This window comes from Fukomys damarensis, unplaced genomic scaffold, assembly GCF_012274545.1.
Source record: "Fukomys damarensis isolate Sample0158 unplaced genomic scaffold, DMR_v1.0_HiC HiC_scaffold_36, whole genome shotgun sequence".
NCBI classification, from domain to species: Eukaryota; Metazoa; Chordata; class Mammalia; order Rodentia; family Bathyergidae; genus Fukomys; species Fukomys damarensis.
This window is the reverse complement of record NW_022900948.1, coordinates 30,817,615-30,841,540: the sequence shown is the minus strand read 5'-3', so window position 1 is coordinate 30,841,540 and position 23,926 is coordinate 30,817,615. Positions and strand designations below refer to the sequence as shown.

The 23,926-nt window shown below is 43.9% G+C and overlaps 1 protein-coding gene across 1 annotated transcript; it reads left to right on the top strand.

Annotated features, from left to right (window-relative positions):
- Positions 1 to 2,780: 2,780 nt before the first annotated feature.
- Positions 2,781 to 23,900, top strand: Tnfsf15 (TNF superfamily member 15). The gene is made up of 4 exons (XM_010639441.3): positions 2,781 to 3,436; positions 14,295 to 14,337; positions 15,336 to 15,383; positions 19,004 to 23,900. The coding sequence occupies exons 1-4, from the start codon at positions 3,203 to 3,205 to the stop codon at positions 19,456 to 19,458; spliced, it is 780 nt and encodes a 259-aa protein (XP_010637743.1). The 5' UTR covers positions 2,781 to 3,202; the 3' UTR covers positions 19,459 to 23,900.
- Positions 23,901 to 23,926: the final 26 nt, after the last annotated feature.

Below are 23,926 nucleotides of genomic sequence, written 5' to 3'. Positions count from 1 at the left end.
TCATTTCCCAAAAGGACCAGAGAGGGGAGGCTTTGCAACCATGGGTGCCATCCCAGGAAAATGGAGATGAGCCCTGGATTAGCACCTCGCAGAAAGGCTGTGGATGTTGCACAAGTCAAAACACTCTAGAAGCCAGGCATGCTAATCATGCCCACTATCCCAGTACTTCTGGGGCAGAAGGACTGCAAGTTCAAGCCCAGGCCAGGCAACTTAGCAACATAAAGAGATACTGACTCAAAATAAAAAAGGGCTGGAGATGCAGATCAGTGCAAAGGCCTTGGGATCAACCCTCAGTACAGCCAAAAAAAATTTTTTTAGATATTAAGAATTAATTACTGAAATTTTTACTACAGTATCTAAATCACTGCCTTGCACACCACAGGCACTTGAGTGCAGTACCTCATCATTTATCTGCAAGTGGTTTAGCTTTTGTCTTTGAATCCACTAAGACTGAAGAAGGAAAGAAGAAGTACTGGGGACAACAAAAGTAGATGTCTCTTTTACCAAAGAGGAGGCGCAGATGACAAATAAGCACGAGAAAGGATGTCCAATATCATTAGCCATTGGGGAAATGCAAATTCGTACCAGTAAGACATTGCAACACACCTATAATGGAGAAAATAACAAATAGTGATGACACCAAGACTGGAGAGGGATGGTAGGTCTTTCACACACTGGTGTGTGTAAAACAGTACAAACCCTCTGGATCAGGGTACGGCATTTGCCCACACACTTCATTCAACATGCGCTTACCATTCAGCCTAGCAACGTTGCTCTTGAGAATGGATAGCAGAGACGTGAAAGTAAGTCTGCACAAAGCCTGTCCGTGAATATTATATCAGCTCAATTTATGAGAACTCAAAATGGGAAATAACCCAAATATCTTTCTGCATGCAAATAGTTGAACCATGATGCATTCACAACATGGAATGCAAAGTCAGTCACCAAAAGGAATGTGAAGTTACTATAGCAGAGGTTTAGGCTATTCTCAAAGAAGAGCATCTTAAGAGATTTGTTAAAGGAAGTCAAAGTAGCTGGCAGGCATTAAAACCATCCTTTCCTAGAATGCTTTGAAAATACGATAGATGCTTAGTTCTATGATTGTTAGTTATGAGCCTGTGAAGTGATCGTGACTATGGTAGGATCAGCAGCCACAGGAAAAGGCTGTGGCTTAGCACCCATCCTGCCTGACCTGATGGCCTGCTGGGCATGACAGCAAACCAGTCAAGTCCAGTCTAGGATGAAGTGTCCAGTGATGGGGGAAGGTTGGAAATCTGCAAGAGCATAAAGATGAGCATCTCACCACACGGAGGAGGGGGCCACAAGCCAGGTTTCTGCACCCCGTTAAGGAAGAGGGAAGCAGGGAGATACAAAGAGAGACTGGAAGCTTCCACAGCAGAGGAAGCAGCGTGTGCAAAGCCCAGCTGGTCCATGGAGGATCGGAGGGGACTGAAGGCTGGGAGGGCAGGAAGAGCCGAGGCCGGGCCTTGGGGAGGAGGATGGTGAGTAGGAGCGAGCCTAGGAAAGGGCCTATCCTGGGGCCTGGAGGGTGAGGGCTTGGCAGGAAGCAGAATGGAGGCTCTCTGGAACTGGTCTCTGCCTTCTGACTCCTGTCACACACCTGGGTGCAGGGTCTGTGCCCCTACTCTAGCATCACCTTACCTGAGCTCCAGACCCAGACCTAATGGCCCCAGTACCATATCTTTCTCCAGGAAGGCCCCTCAAAGCCTTCACTGGAGGCATTAGCTTCTCCCAGGTAAGCAGATGTGCTTGTGCACCAAACAGCAGCACATGCAGTGTGCACGATGGCCAGGAATCTGCACAACCAGAGTGCTGGAGTCCCAAGCCCAACCTCGTCACCAACTGCGTGATGGAGTTGCCTCATCAGAGAAACGGGAATAATCATATTGCTACTGCAAGATGTTATCCCAGGATTGAATAATGTCATTGACACATTTCAGTTCACACAAAGTAACTGCTTAATGAAAGTTATCCTGTGTGACGTGGCATGGCCCCCATACTGGCGACATGGGCAAGGCTTACCACAGATGTTCAGTTAACTTCAGACTAATTGAGCCGTAGGGGAAACGTTCTCCCACCACTGACAGTCACCTCCCCCTGCAACCTCATACTCTCTACTTAGATGGTTGTCAGCAAGGGCTAGAATTACCTTGCCCTCTCATAGGTGTGTGTGTGTGGTTGAGGCCAGAACTCCACGCCATGACTTAGAAGGAGTAGGGTGTCTCCCTGCCTCTTCCGTCTTAATCCTTGGATGACCCAGGACAAGTGCTCTCACCCAGAAAGTCGGGATTCCCGATGGTACAATGGAAATGAACTGCTGTCAAGCTCAAAAAGATGAAGGGGCGTGGAGTGGTGGCTCATGCCTGTAATCCCAGCATGCTGGGAAGCCGAGGCAGGAGAATCAAAGTTCCTGCCCAGCCTGGGAAACTTAGTGACTTAACAAGACTCTGTCTCAAAATTAAAAAGAAAATGTGGTCTGGGAATTTAGCTCAGTGGTTCCACTGCCTCACAAGTACAAGGTCCTGAGTTCCATCCCCAGTACCAAAAATAAAAATAAATAATTTTTTAAACTGTTAAATGTAAAAAGGCTGGGGATGTAACTCTGTGTCAAAGCCCTGGATTTAATGCTTGGTGTAAAGAGACGGGAGGGTGTGGGGCGACAGCCTTGGCAGCACTTTAGAAGTGGAAGTGCTGATGCAACCAGGACTCCCATTTCCCTGCCTGCCAGAGCTGCACACCTCCCCTGCCCTCACTTTCACTTCCAGCAGCAACTCACTCACTCCCCAGGCAGGCACAGATGTCAGGACTCCGGTGCAGGCCACAGGTAGATCCTCATTTGCCCCTCCCACTTCCCTGATAAATTCTTTTTCTCCTCCTCCAGGGACTTTCCTAACTTCCTTCTGTAAATGAAGGAAGGAGCACATGAACAGACTGTATATAAATCTGCTTGGGAAAGCTCGCTTCTCTTCTCCTTCTTCTTTTTTTTTTTTTTTCTCTCTCTCTTAAACCAAACTTGGTTTCTGTTGTAGGCGGTGCATTCCCTTGCAGGGCAGGGCCAGGGGGAGAGGGAAAGGGGAGGAGAAGGCAGAGTGATTAACTCGCCCACTGTGCAAGCTTCTCCCCTATTTAATGGGGATCCCTGACAAGGCCAAGTCAGAGGCACCTCCGGGACAGCAGCAGCATGGCAGACGACCTGGAGCTGGGCTTTGGGGAAGCAGCCGGCATGGAAATGCTGTCCAAGAAGGTCTGTGGCGGCGGGCCCAAGGCCAGAGGCCAGCTGGAAGCCCGGAGCAGTGGTGTGTGCTGCCTTCTCACCTGCTGCCTGGTGTCACTTCCCATCCTCACGGCGCTCACAGCCTACCTGCTGGTCAGCCAGCTCTGGGCCCAAGGCGAGGACTGCATACAACTCCAACAGGTAAGCAGCTCTGCCCCACCTCAGCCTCAACCTACTCTGCCGGCCACAGGACCTACTCTGGCTTAGGCCAGAGCCCTTGAGACATCATGGTCCTCACTTGACTTGCAAAGGAAACAGACGTGGGGGGTGGAGGTCATCTGGGCCTCGTTATTCCCATGCTTCCAGGGGATGAGTTATCTTTTCTATGTTGATATGGGAGTAACTTCAGGTTCCATATCTTTAGAGAATATAATCCGAGTGAACTGGTGTACTTATAATTTGGTAACTTTCCTTTTCCTTGAAAAAACACTTACATAACTGACACGTGATTGCTGAAATAAGTAAATTAGAAATCACAGATTAAGAAATGATTAAGAAAATCATCATCACCCAAAAACAATTAGAGAGAACTATTAACTGCTTGAGGTATATAGTTCCATACTATTTTTAATAAAATGGTATGCTGAGTCTCATACTATATTATGATTTTATTTATATGTTAATAAATTTACAGCTGTATGGTGATATGGATAACTATTATAGTCCTATATGCATGTGCTATGTTTTATTTAACCAGTTTCCTTTCTTTGCTTTAGAAATATAGATTTCCCTTTTCTTTCCATTTCTTTATTAGTACATGTTTGTAGTACATAATGATTACTTTTCTTGTGGTGAGTTGGTATGTGTACATAACACATCTTAATTATTTTGCAAATATTATTTTTCAGTAGTCAATAAAGAACTATCTGCTTGGTCTGAGATCTCTGAGATCTTGCTGGAGCTGGGAAGAGGGTAGCCGAAAAGGAATGTAGGGTTCGGGAAACCAATGATGGGGGGTCAAGGATACAAGTGTCAAGGAGAAAACACAGCTCGTGAGTAGGAACATCAATAAAAGGGCCTAAAAGCCTTTTTTTTTAGATATTTAAGTAATTTTTTAAATGCTCCTGCATAATTTTGATTGAATTTCCATCTAAAAGATTAAAATCTAAAGGAAAAAAATAACTGGTTTCATCAGGAAGCTGGACTGTAAGCAATCCTGGCCAGCTCCCAAGCAGAGGGAAAGCTTGGCTAATGTGTGACTCTCATATCCCATTAAGGCTGCAATCTTGGTGACTGGCCATTGCTGGCAAAATGTAGAAATGTGCACACAACCTGGAAATGCTGCTGATGCAAGAGGCAAATCCACAGGGCCACCCTGCAGCTGGTACCCAGGAAAAGCAGGTGGACATGAGGGGATGTTGACCCTCTTCAGGCAGAAGGAGATAGTTGCTCTTGGCTGAGGTGCTGAGTGGCCTCCAATAGCCTGTGCACTCCTGGGTTCTAAAGGGAACCCCAAGATGTGATGGGATCCCTAGCATGATGTCTGAGAGTCCCCCATGCCAGTGAAGGTCTTTGTCCATTTAGAAGACCATGGAGTAGACACCACAGTCTAAGGAAGGGAGCTAGCTATCTTTAGACAGGAACCCTGAATGTCTTTATAGCACCCCAAAGCCTATCCCTATGCCTGCCCAACTTAAGTGCTTGAGCGATGAACAGGCTAATAATGCTAGGCACCCCACTGTATGTAACCAAGTTCCCCATAAGGAGACAGGTGGAGACATTTGGAGCATCCTTTGGCCAGGCTATGGAACTCGCAGTGCATCAGAAGAGAGAGACCGAGACAGGGCTGAGGCTGGGGCATGGGTAGCAATCGGGACCCTGAAAAGAATCAGCTGGCCACTCAAGAAGAGAGCATAAAGGAGAAGAATACTTAAAGAAGAGAGGGAACAACATTTGAGAAGAGCTTGTTTGCCAGGATGCACAAACTGGAAGGCAGCAAAGTACTGGAAGTATCCAAGGATAGGAGGAGGAAGCCAGCTACTAACCATCCCTTGGCATGAGAGGCCAGTGGAATCTCAGGGGACCCTGGGGAAAATGGGAGCCTAGGAGAGGCCTGCCTGAGGGTGAAGGACTCAGCAAAGAAAACTGTGACCAGAACAGGAGGAGGCAGGGAAGACTGGCGTTCTCCCACCCAGCCTCTGATCCCACTAACCAGACTCAACTGGGAGCCAGGCCACAAAGGAGCCAGGGAGCAGCCAGGCCCAAAGGCAGAGCAGGGCCCAGAAGGGCAGAGAGCGGATCTGGAGGGATCTGCTGGGGTAGGGGAGGAGCATTCCAAAAGGGAAACCAGGCAGGCATGGTGGTATGTGCTGTTACTCCAGTAGGCTGAGACAGGAAGGGCACAAATTCAAGAGCAACCTGGGCAATTTAGTAAGTTAGTAAGACCTTGTCTCAGAATTAAAATGTTTCATATGGGCTGGTAATGTAGCTCATAGTGAAAGCCTTAGGCTCTGTCCCAGAATTTGGCTCTTAGATACATCTGGCTTCTGAAAATAGGCTTGTGGCTTCTCTTCTTTGAGCCTATTTCCTCTACTACCAGAAGTGGGTATTAATGTCAATACGTGGCAGTCTTGACAAGGTCTGTACAGGAGTGCTGTGTGCATTTGGAACATGGGAGAGCTACTGTGAGGTTGTCACCACTCTTTGTCTCATGCCAGACAACTACCAAGGGAACTTGGTCTGGACCCTCAGGGAGCTTGAGGTCTGATGCAAGAGACTGATAAGGAAACAGCTATTTCAGGGTAGAGCTGCTGGGGAGTTCCAGTGTTCTCCTAGCCCAACCATGGAAGTAGGGGTGGCTCATGGAAGACTCCCTGGAGGAGAGAAAGAAGGTACCTGTGTCAAGAAAGTTATCCCTGAGACCTAGTCACAAGACCCCATTACAGAGAAAGCCAGTCAGACGATCACAGATCATTGGAAGAATCCAGCCTAAGTCAATTTTTTACAAACAGGGAAACTGAGGCTTAGTAAGCTAAAAAGATTTGTCCAAGCTTATCCCTCTATTCAGTAGCAGAACCAATATCTGAAACCAGGCCCACTGACCCCTGCCAGATTGCCACTGCCACACTAGAGGAAGAATGATATTAGCAATCCCGTGGAGAAAGCAGCCACAGCTATTCTCAGAACCTCGTGCCAGCTCCAGCCTGGAGCCTTCCATGCCAAATCTATGTCACCCCCAGAATCACATACCCATGTTTCCTGTGCTGAAGGAAGTTAGAGCTATCTATGTCTTCCCAGAAAGGAAAATCAGGATCAAAGAGGTAGCTGGAGCATGCTCATGTTACAAGAGTATAATTTAACACAAAAGCTTTTGGTCCAGAAATCTCTCCACAAAAATAGAAAAGAAACAAAATACTTTTGTTGTTGAATAAACCTTAAGCGAAGATGTGATGTGCATCACAGGCTCTCTGCTAGATTGCAAAGACAAGAAGAAATCACCTTCTTATGCAGGCAACCAGACACCACTTGGTCGACACAAATTGAGTGAAGACAGGCAGTTGTATCACAGCAGACACAATGGGGTACATTGCATTTCATGAACGAAGTCCCACATATGCATGTGCTCAGAAAGGCACAGAAATATCACAAACTGGAAACTCTTGCTAGTAACCAGGTGGAAGAACTGGGGGTCCTCAAGGGAAAGAAATGACACATTTATAAATATATGCTACCTTGTACAAAACTGTATGTTTTACCTATATGAAAAATGACAGAGGTGATCAAATATTTTCACCCCTTCAGGGAGGATACTAAGCAAATTTATATGTTGGAAAGACCATGGGTCAAAAGCTCACACTTAATCTGAATTCTGACCTTGCCACTGATTAACATATCGCCTCACCTTCCAGAGCCGAAGTTTCTTTACAAAGAAAATGAGGGCAATTAGAAATTAGTATTTCAGATGTCTGGCAAAGGGGTGGAATTAATAAATGGTAGCAATTATGATCATTACAATCAGGAACTTCCCTGCTCAAGGAAGTTATATCACAAACAATAACTTCACCTGCCCTGGAATCTGACATCACCAGGCCAGAGAGTTAGTTTGGACACTGTAGGTGACTATTTTTGGTCTCTGATATTCCCAGGCTTTCTCCATGCCTCCTTCCCCACCCAGACCTGCCCCACTACCACTCCCTGCCTCTGTCCATTCTTCACCCAGATGCACTTGACCATGGCCTGGGAATCTCTGGGTTCTGCAGTGACTTCCACTGCTCCCGAGATAGATCCACAGGCTCCACACTGGCCTACAGGTGCCTGAAGTCAGGCTCCACTTTCCTCGGGCATGGCTCTGGCACCCTGGGTAGGGCAGGGCACACTGACCTTGCTCAGCCCCAGCCTGGCACGCAGTGGCCTCCCAGTACTGTGCTATGAATTGTTGGGGACGCCTTCAGAGGCCCTCCTGCCCAGAGCTGCACCACTGCCCAGCTCTATCCTTCCCTTCCAGGTCCTACTTCAGGAATTATCGTCATGCACTCGCCCCACATTCTTCTTGGCTCCCACCAATCTCACTTTCACCCTTCCCTGAAAATCCCTGCAAAAGTCCTGGCCTTTGTTCCCTGCACAGCTCTTCCCCGACAAGTGTCCCTGATCTCTATGCGGATGAATAGGACCCACAGAGATGACAGCTCAGGCTTCAGAGCCACACAGACTCAGGAAAGTCATGGCTCCATCCAACACAGCCATGACCTTAGTCACTTGTACAGCAGATATCACACACTATTTTTCAATACTTAGGGTTCTGAGAAATCTCACCTATAAAGCGCTCAGTGTGATATCCAGCGCATAACACATAATACATGTTTGCTCTTTTTCCTACCCACATCACCTCATTGGCCCTTGAAATTACACTGTAAGCAAATGCTACTGTTATCTCCATTTTAGAGATGAGGAAACTGGAGGCTAGAGAAATTCATCAGTGTGCCCAAAGTCTGACGGATAAGGAATGTCACATGGATTCAACTGCACCATACATATTCCTGCTAAGCACCATGCTCATCTGCCTAACACAGTATTTACCTCTAGGGGTGATCATGAGGATTTAACTTTGAAAAGCCTAGCATATAGTACGTGCTCCGTAAATGCTAATACTCTTTCTTCCTCCAAAAGCAACTTGCAGTGCCTGGTGCACAGGAGACACTTACTGTTTTCTACATGGAGAGAAAGATAAAGAGATGGACAAAGTAGCAGACCTCCTTGAGCCCCAGAGTCACTGCCCCTAAAAAGAAGAGATTAATGGGCAGGGGATTTAGCTCAGCGGTTCGGTGGCCTGCCTTACAAGCACAAGGACCCGAGTCCAATCCCAGGCACACACACACTCACAAAAAGAAGAGATTAATGAACTTTCTTCATACACTGGGGGAGAACAAAAACATTCAGAAATCTGCTACCAACAAACGGGTAGATGTTCAGCAGACCCCATCCCATCTCCTTGCCCGGTCCACTTTAAATAAGCATTTTATTTTTGTCTCGTTCAAGTTGTTTTCTTTTTGAGAAAGACAATAACAATGACCAGTTTCAGTACTGTCTGAAAGAAACAGACAGCTGAGACAGAAGTACAAAGTAACTTGCCAGTCACTGATTCCTCCCTAGAGTGCCCCTGCTGTAGGTCAAGAAGCCCCAGCTTCTTGGAAGGGAAGCAGACTCCTTGAGAGAAATGGGCAGCTGAAAGCAAAGGGCAGGGAAGCCAAAAACAGGTAAGGAAGGCATACTGCAGAGTGCAAAAGGAGAAAGGAGAGGCAGGGCCAGGGATTTAGCTCAGTGGTGCTGTGCCTGCCTGGCAAGCACAAGGTCCTGAGTTTGATCCCCGGTAAAGAAAGAAAGAAGAAAGGAAGGAGGGAAGGAAGGGAAAAAAAGGAGAGGCAGCTGTGGGTATGAACCCCAGACAGGCACAGAAACTCCTTAACCAGACCCAGAAACTAGCAGCAACAAGTTGAGGCTTTGAAATGGGGTGGAAGCAGACTAATACCTCTTCCCTCAACACTTTTCATTCTGAAAGAGCGTAAGACCAAAAGCAAACTCTACACTGCAGAAACCTTCGGAATGTCTGTCTTTGGGGAAAGAGGGAAGCCACCAGAGAAGCTCCTGAGGGATCCTGGAATCTGCTGTTTGTCAAGAATAGATACAAAGTTTCTTCCATTTGCAACTGAAGTCATAAGACCAAAGAGAGCGATAGACAGAATTGACCATACATAGCATAAGTATTTAAGGAGACGGGTCTGAAAATAGAAAGGAATTGAATTGGATACCCACTTGATGTGTGTGGTCTTTCTAAACCAGCCTAATAGCCGTGGGAGGAAAGAATTATTATGAACTGTTATTGATGAGGAAACTGAGTATCACGGAGGTGAGCTGACATGCCCAAATCAGGCATCAGGAAATAACAGCTGGGATCTCCAGCTTTGCTAGGCTGCAAACACCATCAGCTTTGCACTGTGCTACGTTGAGTGTGGCATGGACAGCCCTGTCCAGGGCTTCTGGGAGGAGGGCAAAATGAAATGACCTCAGAATATATTTCCAGGTTGAATTCATGCTTACGGAAGAATAAGCAGAGAGAAGCCAAACACAGTGACAAAGAGGCAAATGTCTGCATATTTCTCCTAGAAGTGCAGGGAGATGTTGTGGATCATAAAACATTTCTGCTTTTGCAATTGCAGCATTTATGACAACAAGAATTGAATGTCTCTTCCTGTTTATGGGCAGATAGAGGGAGTGGCTGCAGAATATGGGAGGAAGGGTTAAGTGAATCATTAGTTAAGATATACTTAAGGGGTCTGGGAAAATTCCAGGATATGCCAAAGAACATCTCACGGCAAGCTCATTCATCTGTTGTGTTCTGTTAATGTTTATGGAGTTCCTGATATGTACCAGAGGCTGTGCTTGGCCCAGAGGTTCAGATCCCAGGCCCTATATTTATCTTTGACCTTGAGCAGTTGTGTAACCTCTTTGAGCCCCTGATATAAAGGCTGCTGCAGACTATAAAAGTGTGATGCTGACCTCCTCCCCGACCTTGGACACAGCTGCAGTATGAAGTGGAGATCCCATATCCCAGCTCAGTGCAGAACCTAGCACCCAGGAAGCACTCAGGTAGATAGCAGTTCTCTCCTTCTGTGCACCTCTTCCTCTTTCTGGTTTGAAGGCTTGAGTAATTCCACAAATGCCTCTAGTAATAAGGCATGGTTAGTTTCAGCCAGGGATCACTAGTGAAAAGAAAAAAAAAAGTAAGAAAATTAACAGTGAAAGTTCCCTAACCTATAGGAAGTAAGGGAGTGGGGAAGAAGATACCCCCCACTTTGTGTTGCTAGGCCTAACATACACCGGTGGTCACAGGCATCCCATCATCCCACAGGCATACACACTTGTCTCTTCTGACTCTGGCTCCTGGCCCGGCCTTGAAACTCTCAATAAATGTTCCACACAAAGCCTGATAAAGGCCTTTGGAGGCCTAATACTAAAGAATTATGTTCACCCCCTACGTGTACTTACAGTATTTTCATAAAAAGAAAAATCTTTCCTAAATTTCTGAATTACCAAACTCAGACCAAAGTCACTGACTATATACTTTACCCAGTCTCCTGCTCTCTTCTGCCTTTATCTCCCTGGTGCTTGAGAATCTGCAGCTTTTACCCATTGGATATGCCAGCCAAAGTGCCAGTCACCTTTCTAGACCCTGGGAATAAAGTGGTGAAAAAAACAGACATGCCAGTCCCCCCAGTAAGTTCCACTACAGAGAGAACAGTGATAAACACACAAAAATGGAATAAAACTGAATCCTGGTTCTCAGCCAGTGATTTGAGAAGACATGTACATAGAGTGAACTCCATTCTTCTCTTGGAAACGCTCCTGGGTCCTCTGCCTATTCAGATGTGGGTATCAATGTTACATTGGCCACCACCTCCCAGAAGCCACTGTCTCCTTGCTACCTCAGAATAACCCAGAAGTAATGGCGATGAGGCAGGGATGGAGGACGATAAAACATTTTATTTGCCTGGTGTTATCAGCAAGCATCTCAAGAGCAAACCCTGAAACAGCTGAAGTACATAAAACTTTCTGCAAATAAGCTGTGTCATCTTCTCAAATCTCCTCCTCCTCCATTCCTGCTTCCTGTCACAGTAATCTTCCTTCTGTGACCGACAGTCTTATTAAGAAAAGCAGCAATGGAAAGCTACACGTCTTGGAGAGGGAGTCCCAACTGATGTTCTTCATAGAGATTTTTGAGATGTTGTGGTTGTCATTGTCCACCAACGGGCACTGGCACAGCCTCGGGATGTCTGGTGGCACTCTGGGACACTGAAATCCACACATATCCATCCAAATCTGAAAGTAAAAGGTGTGCCCAAGTAATAGAATCCAGCAGAGCAGCTAGGAAACTATATTTATATCCCAGAAAAAAGGCTGCTGAAAATGAGATTCTCAGTCAAAAGAAACACTTCAGACTTACAGTTGAGTGTCTACTTCACCAAGGATATTTCAGGTTCCCAGCAGAGTTAAATGAAGCAGGAGAAAGGGAGCATAGAAAGAACTCTTTCTTACACAAGGGAATGCAGCTGAGATCCCCTTAATGCTTTTTGAAAACCCCACCTTCAGTTTCCTGCCTTAGCAAAGGGCCAATTCCTTTATCAGCTCTGTAAGTAGCAAGTCAGGCAACAGGCCCGATTGTAAGCTCACAGGGGCTGATGTTACTGAGGTTGTACAAGCAGGTTTAGGTATTTCAAAGGCCACTGTGCAAGTGGCCCTATATTAAGTTCACATGTTATACTCATTTGGTAGTAGAAAGCCTTGGTTTTCCAGTTGTCCCCATGCTCTGTTGACCTCACACTTGCACAAGCTATTGGCCTTGTCTAGAAAGCACATTGCCTCTTTTATCACTGGGCTAAAATCTTCAGGAACTGTAAGGTTCAGTTCAGGGTAATTTCCCTGGATTCTCCCACTGCTGGGCCAGGTCTGTTTTCTGAACTTTGGACTTACTATCACCATGCATGGAATTGCTGGTACTTAGCTTCCATCTCATCACATGAGGAGCTTGTCCAAAACCTGGAGGGCACAGTGGCTCAGAGCCACCTGACCCGAGTTAAAATCCTACTCCGCCACTTCCTAGGATATCAAGTAGGTTGTTTATCCACCCTGAGCCACATTGTCAGTATGTAAATGTGAATAGCACCGCCTTTCATGTTGTCCCGAAGCTGAAGGAAATGATGCCTGTGAAGGGCTTAGCATAGCAGCGTCACTACTCATTCATTAAATAGTAGCTACCCTTTCTTCATTTTTAAGTCTCACGAATCACACACTGTGGTTGCCTGTTATGGCTGGGAAACAGCCTCTGAGAGGGGTGAATACTGGGTAACAAACTAAGGTGGTAAATTGGGACATGGAATGTCAAGACGAGATAGGACTGTGTCCTGAAAGCCATGGGAGCTACTGAAGGCCTATGAGCAGAGTGGCATCTCAGTAAAGTGGTGCTTTAGAAAAAGCACTCAGAAGCAGGCAGGAGGTGGATGAGGAAAAGGGAGGGGCCAGAGGCATGGAGACCTCTGGGAAGCTGTTAGCAGAATCCAGGAGAGTAGTGTGCAAGGCTTGGCATGGATGCACAAATGAGAGCACTGTAAAATAGCAATGACAAGCTTTAGTTTGTGGACAAAGAAAGAAGCACATCTCAGGTCTGGGAACTGAAGGAAAGCCAGAGCAGTGACAGTGACAGATTCTGGAAGCATGCGGAAATGAGCTGGAGAAACACTTCAGTCAGTTAATCTTTCAAAGGCAAGGTTTGATTTCAACCCACAAAAGAGCTTCCAGCAGAGGTCAAGACAGGAAGCCTGAGAGCAAAAACTGTGTGAGGTGTAGATGCTAAAGTATCACAGATATCACAGACCCGCTTACAGAGCTGGACTCAATAGGGACATACAAGTGACATCCACGTAACCACCTGGGGACATCCCTGAACACAACACCACACCACACAGACACTATTTACATGCTTTTCTGCTGAAAGAGTCTATTCCCACACACGTACCTAGACAGACAATCTCACAAACACACAGCACACACATACTATAAGGTGTAAAATAGATCGAGTGTTCATGGTGGCAGGAGGATCACTGTTAGTGGGAGCTGTGTAATTAATTACAAGGCCCAATTCTGAAGACAGGATTGAGTCAAAATCATATTAGAGAGTGTTTTTACAAAACCCTTGTAAAATGTAAGTAGGTGATATTATCCCAAGGTAAGAGCATGGTTTTTCCCCCAAGCATCATGAATGGTGGTTCTCTCATTTTCCAAATGTTATTTGCCCTGATTCATCTATTTTCTCATTTAAGTCTACAGATCATTGAGCGCTGGAAGTATTGTTTTCCATTTTACAAATGGGGACACCAAAGCTCAGAGAGTCTTTCTCAAAGTGTCTTTCTCAAAATCATATTGTTCATAAGTGATAGAACAATGGTTCAGTGAGGGTCTGTCTGCCACCAAGGCAGTTACTTTTCTATCATACTGTCCACAGTATCTGAAATGACTTACCAGATTACAGTAATGAAGATTCCCTCATATACTGCACAGAAATGGGAAAGAATTGTTGTGAGATTTATGAAAGGGGAACATGGTCATTATTTCTTTTTGTGTATTATTTTTTAAAAATCATTCCAATTTTCAAATGTTAGTGGCAAAAAGAAAGTAAAGCAAGTACAATTAGTTGTTTAAATCAGCAATGACAAGACACCAAAGTCCCCTAGAATAGAATAGGAAAAGCACTCGGGACAGAACTTCAAAGCTCAGATCCAGATGCAAGCATCACAGACAGAAAGGCTGTGGGCAGGGAGTCCTAGAAGAAGAAAGTGGAGAGCTGGGGTGTGAAAGTCTCATCGACCAACATACTCTCATGCTGCTGTGCTCATGGCAGAGCATTCAGGCTGGTAACAGCAGTATCTCAGTTTTACCTGTGTTATAAGCAGCTAGGCAGCTACTGGGAGCACTGCAGCTGGACTGAACCATATCTTTTTTTCCTCAACAGACCACAAAAGAACAGAGGTTTGGACCTTCACATCAGAGAGCTTGTAAGTGTATCTACCTTTGATGCTTTTATTATAAGGGACAAGAACTTTTCTAATAGTTTTGGTATGTAAGAGTTTTAGAGATGGACATCTACATCTCTCAAGCTCAGTACATAAACTTAGAGGAAGGTTTAAGGCTCCTTCTTTATCACAAAGAAGATAAATGAGACCACGGCCAAGTGGGTGGCCTGGAGCTGATGCTTTGGAATTTATTAACAACCTTTGGAAAAATGATGTTACCTGTCTCTATCTCCATTTAGTCACCTCTAAAAATGGTTATAATAGTACTCCCCTGACAGAGTCACTGTAAATTAAACTAGTTAATTCCCAAAAAAGGATGAAAACAATGCCTAACACATCAGAAGTACACAATAGATTTGGGGTTTTTATTAATGAATTATCAATAATCAACATCATCTTCATCACTGCAGTTAGGACATACTTAATTCAATATAATCACCTTTGAGAGTCAAAGGGAAATTCTAAGGTATTTCAAGAGCTAATGCCGGAAGAAAGGACCAGAAAGACCTGCTAAGTTCATTTAGTTCCAGAATGATCCCACCCACTCCCCGTCCCATCTCTGTACTTCTTAGTAAACATAATTAAAGGGACCAGGAGGGAGACAAAGGCCAATTAGCTCTCATGGGAGTAGCTTGAGCACTGACTGACTATGTGCAAGAGTCATGTTGAGCATTCTCCAGCCATGAGGGAATTGGGCCCATCTTACAGATGAGGAAACAGACTCTGAGGCTGCATAATTTACCCCAAGTCAAGGGCAAAGACTAATTTGCACTCAGGATTCTTTCTCTGGAGTCGCCCCTGTTCCCAGTGGTGCATACTAACAGGCACCACATGCCAAACCAAAACATGTAAGGAGTGAAACTGGAACAAACTGGAGGAGATTGATGTTTGCCTTCTATTACAGGTGCCAGTCACCTCCCAAGTGCTGTCCTCATCCAGCACCCTTTGACTCATGCAAGCTCATTTCTCCTTTCTTACAGACATACCACTCAGAGATGACAGAGATAAGCCGAGAGCACACCTGACAGGTAAGCCTTGAAGTGTTATTTAGGAGACCATTCATTGGCCATGGTCCTGAAAGCTCAGCCTGTGAGCTTCAGGTAATTCTAGGTCTGGTCACAGATGTAAAGTCCCCTGTGTTGCCAATTTGTCCAGTCCATCTGGGCCCAAATGAAGATGATGTCATTGGACATTTGCTTTCAGGAAGGTGTTTCTAAAGAATTTCCACTGTGAAGATATTATGCGGAATCTCTCAGTGTAACTAGTTTCCCAGATCTCATGTGGAAATTCCAGGCATGTACCACCTGGAGTTCATAGGCATCTGATACTTCAGACAACAGAGAAAAACAAAGAAGGCAAAAGTGTGTATTTAAAACTTACTGAAAAACTAGGGAGTTTAAAATCAGGAGAATATCCTTGGATCCCAAGATATTTATATTAGTATCTAACCAAGAGAGAAGTGCTTGAATTGTTTACATGAGTCCTGAGTCGACTTTAAGACCAGGGAGATGCCAAGTTGTTATTACTTCCCCTTATCTAGAATGGGAGAAAATGAACAAGACAAGGAGGAAAATACTAAAACCTGCCTGAGTATAGAGATGTCATCCCTCTTCCTAAGAGACAGAAACTGGGGAGGAAATCCATCTACTACTTGAGGTCCTAATAGTGTCAAGAACTATAGTAAGCATTTTACTTCTATTGTATCATTTAATCTGCATATCAGTCCAATGAATGAAGGAATAGTTGTTCCCATTTACAGATGAGGAAACTGAGGTTTGGGTAACTGAATTTATGTGTCCTGAGACAGATAATTAGGAAGTGGAAGAGTTCAAATTTGTCGCTTGGGAGCTGCTGTTGTTGCTGCAACATACTTCCCGTCTACACTCCTGGTTACTGCTGTGTTGATGTAACTAACTGCACAGCAACTCAGTAGAGCTTCTCTTATCTAGGGACATGAATTTTGTTTTTCAATCATTTGAGGATTTTTTTTAATTACTTCATCATCCATAAGGGAGGACTAATATTGATAAAAATCTGAGGAGAATAAAAAAATTATTTATGCTGAGTTTGCAAAATGGTACCAAAGCTTTGCGGGGGTATGGGAGGCAGAAGAGGCTACGTACATTTGGGGAAAATGTTATAGTTGCAAAAGAAACCCTGGTCCAGCCAGCAATGGGAAAGACTCTTTAGAAAATATAGGAATGAGATTTCAGGTCACTTACTGGGTGTGCAGGTTGCTGGATAGTTTCTTAAGATAATAACCCATCCCAAAACTGTGGCAGCAGCACATCATGGGATGGCTGTGGCTTTCAAAAGTACTTATAGGAAATCAAGTTGCTTTTGTTTCTTCTGAAAACTGTTCATTTCATTTGCAGATTATCTTATTTGAAATCAATGGTTTGAATCAAGTTTGACTATATTCATTTTCTTCTGCTAAGACACTTCATAAATGCATTCATTAATATGTTCCATATAAGATATGCTTATGCATATGCAAACATAGGAACATAGGAAAAGATATAAAATAAAATGGGCTTGTTTTTTTAATCTGTCAAAATGAAAAATGTTGATTTATTTAGGGAAAAATTAAATACAACTATAGCCAGCCATTGTGATAAAATATACCCATGTCTGTTACATTCACTTTGTCTTGAGAATCAAACTCTGAAAGAGCTTCATTCCTAGCTTACAGACAGGAGACTGAGATTCAGAGAAGAGCGTGAACCTACATAGCTGCAGAATCAGGGTTGGTAGTGGGCCCAAGTGGCCCAAAGCCTAGAGCCCTTCCCCCATTCCACAAGTCAGTTGCTTTGAGTTACACAGTATTTTTGTCCTGTGAATGTGGAAGAAGAACTTTCAAAGTGTTCTAAGTCTCTGCTTCCAACAAGTCCTGCCAGTTAATTCTTCATTAATCACTACATGTGTTTGGATTGGAATGTGGTGACAGGGACCATCTCACTCTCTCTGAAATGTCTTCTTTGCAGCATAGTGTGTCTGAAACAAGAAGGCTAGTACAAGTGAATGTAATTTAGATTATATTCCTAGTAGCCAAGGGTTTTACACATGCCACATCTTTTAGTCCTTTCCACCAGTATTATTAGCTCTGATTTTCTTTAAGGAAAGTGTATTAATCAGCATTCTTGTCCCTGAGACAAAATATCCAATACTCATAATTTAAAGGAGAAAAAGGTTTAATTTGTCTCATGGTCACAAAAAATTCAATCCACAGTCATTAGGCTCCAAGGCAAAAACATCATGGCAGGAGGGTGTGGTGGAACAGATCTGCTCTCTTCTTGGTGGACAGGAAGAACAGAGGAGTCTTGCTAAAGCAGAAAGGGCAAGGAACTGGATAGAGACCCCCAAATCCACACTTCCATGACCCACCCAGACACACCTAGAAGTGTGCTTCTCCAATTCCTAGAGTTGGTCCTAAAGCCAATCAAGTTGAACTGCACCCTAATGTCACAGACAGACATATCAAATAAAGACCAAACACCTACTTAGTAAATAAAGACCCTATGCAAATGGATCATTGCTAAGAAGGAGGGGAGGGCAGGGGACAGGAGAGATTATAGTCGTGTTGGTACTGATGGAGAACTGGCTCCAGGGCCCCTGCAGACACCTACATCTAGGATGTTCAAGTCCTTTACTCAAAATGACTTAATATTTACATATAAACCCATCTACATCTTCCCTTATATTTTAAGTCACTCTAGATGATGTTTACTACCTAATGAAGTGTAAATGCTATGAAAATGGTTTTTATACTGCATTGTTTAGGAAATAATGAAAAGAAAAATGTCTGTTCACACTCCGTACAGACATAGATTTTTTTTTTCCTCCATATTTTTCAACCGTGGTTTGTTGAATGTGTAGATGAGGAACCAAGAATAGGGACAGCAGGCTGTGCCTTGATACGGGAGGGCATTACAGCACTAGGAAGAACACTCTGAAACTAAAGTCAACCTCATCCTCAAAAATTAGTCTCAAAAGGTTTTTCATATATATAAAGAGAGTAGTAAACAAAGCTAAAGAGTACCAGGTGTGGGGACATGGAAGGAAAGGTGGCAGGATTGGGTCAGAGAAAGTTTGATTCTGAGGCCAGCCTAGTCTAGGGAGGGACTGTAGGCTGGCTGCTCAGGCTGAGAGTAGGACAAAGTCCAGGGCCTGGAAGAAGGAGGGAGGCTTCACTGAGTTTTAGTCAGCAACCATTTTGTTCCAGTTGGTCAGTGAGAGTGAAATAGTCAGTGACAAATGGAACTTGGGGTGCCTGGCCTTGTCATCAGGAAACAAAGGGGACATCCATGAGCTAATCTAAGTTATGTAGAGGAACAACTAACTCTGTGCAGTCATTTGGTTTCTAGAACACAGAGGACTGATGGGAATTCTTAACTTTTATTCTTTCCAGAACCACAAGACTTAGGTAAAATTCAAAATTGTCATGTCAGAAAATTTAGCCTTAGAGAGGCAAAATCATTTTCCCCAGGACACTTGCACAAGATACCTTCCATTCTCTACAAACGAACTACACATCCCTTTCCCTCATTCCTCTGCAAGCAACTGTTAGCTGTCGGTCATATTTACTCCTCATACTATTCTTTGAGATTGCCACAAAATCCAAAGGTTCTGTTCTCTCTTGCATTTGCAGTTGTGAGACAAACTCCTACAAAGCACCTGAAAAATCAGTTCCCAGCTCTGCGCTGGGAACATGAATTAGGCTTGGCCTTCACCAAGAACCGGATGAACTACACCAACAAATTCCTGGTCATCCCAGAGTCAGGAGACTACTTTGTTTACTCCCAGATCACATTCCGAGGAACCACTTCTGAATGTGGTAACATCAGCCCAGGCAGACGACAGAACAAGCCAGACTCCATCATTGTGGTCATTACCAAGGTAACAGACAGCTACCCTGAGCCTGCCCAGCTCCTAACAGGGACCAAGTCTGTGTGTGAAATAAGCAGCAGTTGGTTCCAGCCCCTGTACCTTGGAGCCATGTTCTCCTTGCAGGAAGGGGACAAGCTGATGGTGAATGTCAGTGACATCTCTTTGGTGGATTACACAAAAGAAGACAAAACGTTCTTTGGAGCCTTCTTGCTATAGGAGCAAAGCAGACATTACTGTATGAAGGGAGCCATGCCTCCAGGTTTCCAGTTTTCTTCATTCATGTATAATTCTAGCCAAGAGTGTTTGGGGTCAGGGGTAGGGGGTATTCCACATGGAGAGGGGTTTAGCTATGAAATTTATAGCCCTTAAATTTATACCGTGTATGCCTTCCTGATGAGAATACTACTTGAGAAAAAAAGCAGAAGAAAAAAATCAGAGTATTGTGTTGAGTTTCTATGCTGATCGCCAAATGAATGTATGATCTACTCAGGGCAGGATTTAAAGACTATTCCCACACCTTCCTGGTACACTCTTGTCACCGGTAGTCCAGTTATTATTCAATTTGATCATAAATTCACTTTGGACAACATCCAAAGAAAGTCCAAGAACATGGTATAAACCCTCTGGAGGCAAAAACCTTTTATCAGTATTTCCATGTACTTTCATGCCTAGCCTAAAAAGAAAAATGAAAAGAGATGATGCTTTTTATGAATGTTCTCCAAAAAGGAACTGATTTTCATGCTATATATTGCCTGCGAGAAAAGCTACCTTTCCTTTGATTCTGTACACAGGTGTCAAAATAAGCCAGTGTTAGTTTCACATGCATATCAAAAGTACAGCAATAGCATATATTCAGCACAGCTTTCTTGGGTACTTATTCTGGACACTTAGCTCTACCCAGAGGACACTATGAAGAGCAAGACAGCTTCTACTTAAACCTTCTAGAAAAACCACTGATGCTTCCTGGTTCAACATCAATCAACTCATGCCAAAGCACTACTTCAAGTCTGGAAAGCATTATCATCTAAAACTGTTATTTCTGGCACTGTCCCAGGAAAGCCATCCAGCAGGTCACTCACAAAACTTGATGACACATTTCTAGGGAAGTAGACCAACTGGACAACAAACTACTGGCTTACTCTCTGGGGAGGAAAGAGATGTCGATCATTAAACCTGGAGAAGTTTCCATAGGTCTGCTTTGAGGTTTGATCTGCAACTTTATATGCTGAGTGTTATGCAGGTATTTTTCCCTTAAAATATCCAAAGGGATTTGAATGTGAGGTTAGCCAATTAGCGCAGTCAGGTTCTTCTCCTGAGAAGAGAGGCTGGACACTGTGTTGTAGAGGACCCATGTCTTCTGGTCAGCCTGATTTTCCTACAATGCAATATCAAGCCAGAAGGGCTGGTTCTGCTCTCCTGGCCTCTATTGACTGGTTTGCAAAGCAAGAGTCTGAAAATTTGTTTCCTAGGATCAAATGAGCTCATTGGAATGAAATGGGTTGACTTTCTGCATTCTGGGCAGTGTGAGAGCAGTGGAGTGTTACATACCTGGGTACCTCCAGCACCTTGTTCTCTATCATAAATGCTCCCTAAGCATTTATCTGAGAGCAAAACTTGGCCCTGAAATCACTTTTAACTCTGGTTGCCAGGAAACTACAGAGACAGAGAGAGATGTGCTGTGACTCCTGAACATAGTGACTGGTTGAGTAGTAGTCTTGATCAATACTTGTTGACTATCAATTAATACAAATCAATTTCAGCTTCCTCAGTTGAGAGGGTGAGACTCTCAGTATACTTTCTAACCTGTGCTAGACTGGCCCACACCAGGCCTCCTCCTTGCCTTCAGCTTCCCAAAGCACTCAGTGATCACCCAGGGAAGGGCGTGGTCACCTCCACCTGGCTCTCCAGAGTCTTCATAGAGGAAGTGAAGCCTGAAAGAAAGTGGGCAGCCCCAAACTGACCATGGGGAAAGGGTAGCTCAAAAGGAGGAATTACCCTTTGCTTAAAGCAGAAAAGAGCGGTTTCTCATTAACTCCAAAACTAGCTTTACAAGAGAAGCTTCCTTCAACCCACCCTCAGAAAAATATGTATTGGTAAATCCAGAATGCTTCATCATCCTCTAGCCTGGCTCCAAGATCAGAATTAATATCCCATTAAGGAAATTAAAATGTACTATCTGCACTTGTCTCCAGGGTGCATGAGAGCAGCAAGCAACTCAGATTTACAGGAAAGGATTTGCACAAAAGAGGCTGGAGAAACCACTGCCTTTCTCCACTGAAAGGTGGCCTATGCCAAGGGCCTTCAAAGCTGCCCACAGGGGATCTGGTGGATTTGGAAATTCATCCAACACAGAAATGTCCTCATATCCTAAGACACTGAAGGCTTTGGGAAAATACCGTGTCTTTATTTTGTTAAAAAATATAGCTCAAATCTTTATTGTTGGTTTTGTTAAATTTTTAAACAATTTATCAATTTCTGTATAGAAAGGTACAGCTAAACATCCCTGGAAGGGCTCAAGTCAGAGCTTCTGTCTGCAAGGCAGTCAGTACCTCCACAGCAAACATTACTGCACCCTTTTTAAAAGCAAGGTGGAAAAATGCTTCTTAAGAACATGTGGTGATCTTCTACAAGGGGCTAATGAGATGCATTTGAGGATTTGGGAGAGAGGGAACATGGCTTAGAAAATGGCTAATTTAGAAGGGGAAAGGTTTTGCTGGCTAAATATCTCTAAAAAAGCTGAACTCAGATCAATTCCACAAACATTTACTGAGTACCTAATCGCCCTGGGAACACAGAAATAAATTATCTTAGTCTAGACTTGTTCGTTCTAACTGCTCAGCATCTCCATTGTCTGCAGGTCTTTTAATTTATTTTGTTTGTATTAGGTAATCCATTAGCTAACTCAAGGCACTTGGATATTCTATTATTGTGAAAATGAGTGCCACTTGATGAAGGAGTATCATTAACAAAGTGATGTGTATTTACTCTGTGTTTTTTTTTAATAGCTACTCAAGGACAGTTTTTCAGAAGTAAATAAGAGAAAGAAACAAAAATATCATCCTATGTGGGAGAGCAGAATCAGTAGGTTACTAAAATTTCTAGTCTTTTTTACTAAAGTACAACAGGGAAAAAAATAGTGTATCTTTTCATTTCCTGAAACATCTCAGGTTCAGTTCAATAACAGGGCATTCCAGAACCCCTGGCTTCATTTCAATCTAAGCTGTGTCACCCAGGAGGAAATTCCAACTCTATGCTTGTCAATAATCCCTCTGGATGATAAAAGTTCAACCAGCTCGTTATGCATGAGGCACAATTGTTGCCAGAATTCTCCTGCCAGGTATTTTCTCAAGCGCTTACTCAATCCTGTTTCCATGATTGCGACATTGGGGATTAATTTTTAGGACAGGTCTGTATATTGTGGACTTTGCAAAACACATACAGATGTCTTTTGCCTTTAGATTTACTGTTTTTCTTTTTAGAGCCAAAGTGCTGGAATTGTTTTTCCATTTCAGCAGAATTTCTTTAGGTGTACATTGTTATCTTAGATATTAACACCATTGCATCATATAGGAAACTATGCCTTTGGAAAATTCAGTGAACTCTTAACTCCAGAATCGTTTTGCACCAGTGCTGAGTGTGATTCAGAACAACCACATTCATGCCTGACCCCACCCCCAATAGCCCTGTTTACAGCTTGCCACGCTCTGAGATTCACTTGGTCCCATCTCTTCCATTGCCCTATCTTAACAAGAAAATGCTATATCAGCCAGAATAGAAGTTACTTGTCCTGGACCGCACAATGAGTTAATGGAAGATCTGGAAATAGAATTCTGTCTTCCTGACTCATAATCCCAGACTAGTTCAATTCTCCTCTATCCTTGGAAAATACCATCCAATGTAATAAGAGGAGAAATTGAAGGAAGACAGAAATATCCTCTAATACCAGGGGGCAATATAGAAGGGAGAGCAGATGTCACCCATGTATCCCCAGAATCAGCCTCTTTGGTTTCACAGCCAAATGACTTTCTCTTCCCAAGTAGAAGCTTTTCAGGTAGTGATTTCTCAGGCACAGGAGATATTCAAGCCAAGGACTTATCAACAAGAATTTGTAGAAGCCATTCTTTCATTTAGGTGACAGAAGTGAATGAGCCCAAGGATTCCTGAAGTCTTTTCCAAACCTATCACTGTGTAACCATCTTTTAAGAGACTTGTGTGCATTCTATTTGCCTGTGAAGAGCCTGGCAGCCTTGTCAAGAGCTCGGTGGTTCCCAGTCTATAAGCAGCTGTCATTTCTCACTTGTTCATACAAAGTGACTGGCATCTTAGCCAGTAGAGAAATGTCATGGGATTTGAGAGCTGACATCACCTCCACAGTTTATCTATTCCAAGTTATACCATTTCAAAGATGAAGAAAGTCAGGCTGAAAAAGATGACCTAAGACAGTAGCTAGTTAGAGTACTGAGCCTAGAATTCCTATTCTCTGACACCAAGCCCAGCAGTCTCTCAACTTCATCCATGAATCTTCTATTTTGGAGTATCTGTCACATAACAGCACTCACCTAGATGCTGGACAGCTGAGAGGAAATGTGACAGGCAAACCTTGCTCTCACGACATGTATGCAGGAAGACGGGGATATGTCATGTTGAGTAAACAGAGTAGCAGAATTTAAGTGATTTTATTTTT

Bases quoted from the DNA above. Each gene is read 5' to 3' on its own strand.
- Tnfsf15 (XM_010639441.3), top strand. From the start codon at position 3,203: ATGGCAGACGACCTGGAGCTGGGCTTTGGGGAAGCAGCCGGCATGGAA. The intron at 14,338-15,335 runs GTAAGTGTATCT...CCTTTCTTACAG, and splicing joins ACCTTCACATCAGAGAGCTT to ACATACCACTCAGAGATGAC. The intron at 15,384-19,003 runs GTAAGCCTTGAA...TTGCATTTGCAG, and splicing joins GCCGAGAGCACACCTGACAG to TTGTGAGACAAACTCCTACA.